The sequence below is a fragment of the Acomys minous genome (assembly GCF_964271855.1).
Source record: "Acomys minous genome assembly, chromosome: 4".
Classification (NCBI taxonomy): domain Eukaryota; kingdom Metazoa; phylum Chordata; class Mammalia; order Rodentia; family Muridae; genus Acomys; species Acomys minous.
In genome coordinates this window covers 103,611,697-103,617,696 of record NC_140486.1, presented here as the reverse complement: position 1 = coordinate 103,617,696, position 6,000 = coordinate 103,611,697, and the positions used below count along the sequence as shown (strand labels likewise).

The 6,000-nt window shown below is 43.5% G+C and overlaps 1 protein-coding gene across 3 annotated transcripts in view; it reads right to left on the bottom strand.

The window, feature by feature from the left end:
* Nucleotides 1–240: 240 nt before the first annotated feature.
* BARD1 (BRCA1 associated RING domain 1) overlaps nucleotides 241–6,000 on the bottom strand; it is a 65,492-nt gene continuing 59,732 nt past the window's right edge. For all 3 annotated transcript variants that reach the window (XM_084779843.1, XM_084779845.1, XM_084779844.1), the window contains 2 exons: nucleotides 4,732–4,829; nucleotides 241–3,614 (listed from right to left, as the gene is read on the bottom strand). In XM_084779843.1, the coding sequence (XP_084635969.1) occupies nucleotides 3,279–3,614; nucleotides 4,732–4,829 (434 nt within the window). In that variant the 3' untranslated portion in view covers nucleotides 241–3,278. The remainder of the gene's footprint in view (nucleotides 3,615–4,731; nucleotides 4,830–6,000) is intronic.

Sequence of the window (6,000 nt, the reverse complement as noted above, 5' to 3'; positions counted from 1 at the left end):
TCCATCTGTTCCTGCTTCTGCCAATGGATGTACCAGATGGTTAAAGCTCTTGCCCCTCAGATTTCCCCACCAGGACGGACTGTGTAATCTCTCCTAAGTTGTCAGTCGGAGAAGAGTACATAGCACAGGCACCTTGTGCTTTACGAAGCCACACAGATGCCACAGCTGAAGACTTCTCCACAGTCATGTTGCGTCTCATTCTTCAATATGGAAATAAATCATTTTTAAAGAAGACACGGATACATGCACTAATAATTTTAATGATTTAGAAGTTTAAATCCACTAAGGGAAAATTAAAATTACAAGCATTTCTATAGAAGGAAGTACAATGTCAAGTGTTAAAGCTTAACGCAAACCAACCCCTGATACTACTTACTGATGGAGCAATGCATGGCTAATGCTGCCTGGAGAGTAATGGCCCCACAGTTACAGTCATGGCTCTACAGTTACGCAGCTACTTCAGAAGTGGATCTACTGCAGTCAGAGGCTCAAAGTCTCTGTACATGGGGAGAAGAGCTTGGGAACCTTGATGCCAATTCTCAGAAGCAAGAAGCAGAGTGGAGAGGAAGCAATACAGGAGCTACAGAAAACAAAAGCCAATAGCGCCAATCTTTGTAAAGGACACTAAGGAGTCATCCCTGGGCACTGAGTGGAAGTGGGTGGCTCAACTGTGCAACTTTAACCCTAAGTTCTACAAATAGGCATGTCTCTCACATGTGCTCAGTCCCCGCTTGAAGCAGCACCCCCCCCCCCCCCACACACAGTGAAGAAGCACCCTACGGACCGCATGACATCTGCGGACTCTTAATCCTACTCAGTAAAGCTATTCACATGACTGGATAAGAGTAACATTACGTTGTTTACGTTCTTTGGACCACACCTTTTTGTCTTTAGAGCTGGTCATTGCGATGGCTTGTTTCCTTTGGCTGTGCTCTCCCTGGCATTCAGAGAAGAGGAAGGGGGAGGGCAACCTGTGCTTTTGCTTATTATTCTGAGAATACATTTCTGTTTCAAACAATTTTTTAAATCAGCATTTAGAGCACTCTAATATAGTAATACTCATAGGATGGGGGCAAGGAGGAAGGGGGTGAAGAAAATGAAACATAAACATGAACCCCAAAGGCACTTTTAAAAACAGAAATTCATGCAAGGAAGAGATATAAACCCCACCGGGAATGAGACAACAGATGCCACAGGAAGTAAGTCAGGGTGGGAATTAAAATCCAACCAACCAGCCAAACAAACAAACAAATCCCCTACACCCCAACCGCCCAGATCTTAAATGGCTTAATCCAGATGTTACCACCGGCCTCCCGATTCACAAGGAATTGTGAGTCAAACACAGGTAAGACCTTAAGACTTTCAGAACTGTTGACTCTGGGGAGCCAGAGTGAGGAAAACATTCTGTTCACATAATATTCACGTTGACATGAAAAAACCTGTAGGTCAAGGGGGTATTTATGCAGTGTGTATTTTCACATGATCAGCAGAACCTTAAACTCTCCTAGTAAGCAGGTCTTGAGATGACTGGTGTTCTAAGCTGGGGCAATTCTACCCGGTGATTGTCAAGCCGCCCAGTTTGGTCCTCACGAGGCTGGTCTTACTGTCAACACCACCTTCTGCAAAGCGCAGTGCTGTAAACACCTCAGCCTCTCAGAAGATTCATCAAAGAACCCTCTTCTGTAAGACCATTTAAAAGTATAGATCCTGTCCACTCACAGTGAGAACCTGCAGAACAGAGTACACTGCTGGTGTGCGCATGCTCAGGTAGTGCCCTCCCTGCTTCTCTGCTTTGGCTATTTCCATAGTAGAAGAAAGTTCTTCTCACTCCTACCTCCAATTTCCTGTTGCGGGCTTTGTGTAGGATATGGTGAATGTTATAAATCTCCAATGTTTGCCTACCCACCAACCTAAAAACTTTATAAAGAAATTAAAACAGGGTGAGTTCAAAGCCAACCTGGCTAACTTAGCAAGACTGCTCCAAAATATATAAAGGTCATGTGCAAGGCCCCCACTTACACCGAGAGAGAGAGAGAGAGAGAGAGAGAGAGAGAGAGAGAGAGAGAGAGAGAGAGAGAGAGAGGTGGAGAGAGGGGGGATGGGAAGGATGGAGAAAGTGGGGGAAGGGAGGATGGAGAGACAGAGTGGGGGAAGGGAGGGAGAGAGGGGGTGGAGTAAGGGAGGGAGGGATGGAGAGAGTGAGAAGGAGGAAAGAGAGAGAGAGAGAGAGAGAGAGAGAGAGAGAGAGAGAGAGAGAGAGCGCAAATGGATTGAGGATATGGTTCTGTAGTAGGTAACTGTCTAGCATGCACAAAATCCCAACTTTCATACCCAGTATCACAAATAAAAAGGAGGTAAGTACAAAGAGGAAAGGATGAAAGAGAAAAAAAGGAATGGGGAGGGGATTAAAGCCTCACAGAGACTTAGTTTAACAATGCCCAGAAAGATTTACCACAAACAGATTGCTCCTGATCTAATGAATTGACATTTGGCAGTTTTGTGAGCTGACAAGGCCTTCTAAGAAATAGTGACACTAAAGTAAGTTACAGAGAACAGAGGTGTGCACGAACACACAGCAGGCAGACAGCATGTGAGCACTTTGAGAGTGTGCACACGAGCATACTGCTGACTTTGCCACTAACATCCAGTGGTTTAAGTCATGATTTCCTAAAGCATACCCCGGACTCTTAAAAAATGAATAAACATGAAGGAAGGCCAAGAAAACATAAGAAACTAAAATACAACATAAGGAAAAGATAACTCCAGATAGACCTTTTTGCCTACAGTGAACATTTATATAAATGCTCTATTGTAACAAAGGCAGAATAAATCATCTGCTCTTCTGTTTACTAAAGGATGCTAAATTAAAGGAAGGCCACGTGCAGACTTCACAAGTAGGTCTGATGCCATCTCACTTATTAATCTTTGACAGATGCTGATAAAACTGAAAAACATGATTGATCAAAAACCACAGGCCACTCATAAAATGAAAACCTCGTTGCAGCCCCCAGTGTGGAAGACTTCACGCATGGTTCAGGAAGATTCTACAACTAAGCTATACCCCACCCCCAAAAGAACAAGAAAAAAAAATCTTAAAAGCAGTTTAGGCATCTAAGTGAGTTCCTAAACCAGCATCAGTTGTTTTATTTTGCAATTTAAAGTGAGGAAATAGTAATGATTGTGCCTATCCATAGAAAGCAAAGGATGAAACGTATCACAATGGCTGTATTCTCACAAACCATGTGTGTTCAACTGAAAGCGTTCACCAGGTATGGCATTCAGCTAGTGTCAAGGGGGAGCAACTCGAAGGCCATCACACAGTTGATAAGCCAGGTAGAAGGAGCCATCCAGACTTTGCCCTGCCGAACCCTTTCTGGCCGACAATTAAACAGATCTTCATAGACAATGTACTGGGTACAGAAGCGCTGATCAGAGTCAGGCTTGGCATGGTAGGCAACTGTGTTGATGGTCTGAGTCACGTCACTGTCTGGCTTGGGCTTTCTCCTGAGGACCTTGCCGCCCGCTGCAGTGATGAGCTTAAGGAGGTCATCCTTTGGATGATGTTTGAAGTTTCCCGCCAAAAAGAAGTGGCATCCATCAAACAGCTTCGGTAACTGAAACAGCAAGGAAACAATTGTTAAAAGCTGACCAAAATATTTTAAACACTGTCTATGAATGAAGGACTTAAAAACAATAGTCGGGGGTCAGTAAGAAGCTTGCTAATGAGGTGCTGGCATAAACTGTACTGTAATCAAACTAACTGGGTCAGAAAGCATACTTATACAAATAAGAATTTTTAATTTTTTTCGTCTAAATTTCAGCCACTCCTCAATTCATTTTTACTGTCTTAAAGTTTCAGATGTGCTCTGTAGTGAAAAAACAAAACAAAAGCAATCTGTAGCCAGGCAGAGCAGTAGACAACTATAGTCCTAACACTTAGCCTGGGCAGGAAAGAGTACCTCAAGTTCGAGGTTAGCCTGAACTATACAGTGAGATCCTGTTCAAAAATTAAAGGAAAAAAAACAAACAAAACAAAACCACCAACACCAACCTCTTCATCAAATTCCCTCCATCTAGGTGCTTGTGCAAACGGGCAGGATTTAAATCTCCTAAGTTTTCAGGCATCTAAAGTAACCATCAGAGACACCGGGCTGGATGTAAACCAAAGAGTAGCATCCCCACAGACAGCTCAGCTCTGTTCCTCTACATTCGGATCCCTACATTGTCACCTAAGGTCTCCCTGGCAGCCATGGTAGGGGCGTGACCTCAGGGTTGCAGAGATGCATTACCAGTATGCAATAGGCAATGAAGTCATGGGTAGGGATCCCATTAGAAAACGCCTTTGTCATTTGTAGTACACTTATATATATCAACAGAATAGTGGAATATTGTCCATTAAAACTGCAGTATGCGGCAATAAGGACATATGGTAACTAAATCCGAGCAGCAGCTGTAAGTCTTCTTTCAAGCTACTTCCTGTATCTGAGACTTACTCCAGATTCTGAGAGCTTTATGGGAATGCTCAAGATGCCAAAAATCCATTAACAGTGTGAAATTATTACCTTCTGGATTTCACTGCACACTGTGATTGTCTTTCAGAATCAAGTGCTTGCAATAAGCACAATTAAAATCTTAGTCAGTCACCTGAACTGGACGGAGGGGCAGAGTTTTCCCGACACTGATAACAAGTGAAGCCATAAGAACAAGCAAGTAGTAGATAGAGAAAAGTACCAGCTGCTCTCGGTTGAGCCTGCTCCTCTGTGCACCTCCAGGGACTTCATACCTTTCTTCTGGTTCATGTGCTTTGCTCTGCAGACACGCTGTCACCCCTGATGAGAAATTAGAACCAATCAAATAAATAGCACATGAGCATAAAGGAAATCCACCTAGTCTCCTCTTTATGGATGCCCTTAGTGCCTCAAGTATTCTGAAATTAAAGCAAATTATACCAAAAGAAAATACAATAAATCCAGGGCTGGAGAGAGAGCTCAACAGGTAAACAGTGTGCTAAGTAAGCATCAGGAAGTGAGTTTGGATTCCCCAAAGGGTGTTGCAGCGAGTATCTGTAAGCTCAGTGCTAGGGTTTCAGACACCAAGCAGATCGCCCAGAGGTCCCTGGCTAGTCTAGCCTAAATCATCAGCTCCAGGGTCCAGGACAAACCCTGCCTCAAAAAAATACAGTGGAGGATGACAAGAGACCCATAGTCAGCCTCTGGCATCAACATAAGAACACACAGGTCAGCGGTACCTACAAATACACACACACATGCAGATACACACACACACACACACACACACACACACACACACACACATACACACACCCCAGTACACCTACAGGTACACACACACTTACAGGTCAGTGCACCTATTGGTACACACACAGTGATACTACATATACACAGGTCAGTTCATCTACAGGTACACATGCAGTGATATCACACACACAGGTAGGTCAGTGCATCTATAGGTTCACACAGTGATAACATACTGACAACATACATACACAGGTTGGTGCACCTACAGGCACACAGGCAGTAATTACACACACACACACACACACACACACACACACACACACACACACACACCCCACATTGGAAAGAGAAAGGAAATATGATAAAGATATCTTTCTAAACTTAAAAAAAAATGCAAGAAATCCTTCTTTCCTATAGAAGATTTTAAGCAATTAGTAAGTTCAGTCCACAGTCTGAACTGAGCATTTATTAAAGGCCTGCTTGTTTCGCAGCTTTATTTATGACTTCCTGTTAGACACCAATGATCCAGAGTTAGGAAAGTGCTCTTGTCTACACACCTCCCTCAGCCTGCCATACAACAGAAGCTCAGCAGGACCTGTTTAAATAATACTGAGTAGAGCCCGTGGCTTGACACCACTCCGGTAGAGAAGTTTGCTTGCTATTCCCTGGAGAAAGGATTCCTCCAATGGATTGGACAATTGTGCCCACAGTTTAAGAATAAAAAGAATGAGCTAGTGCTGTC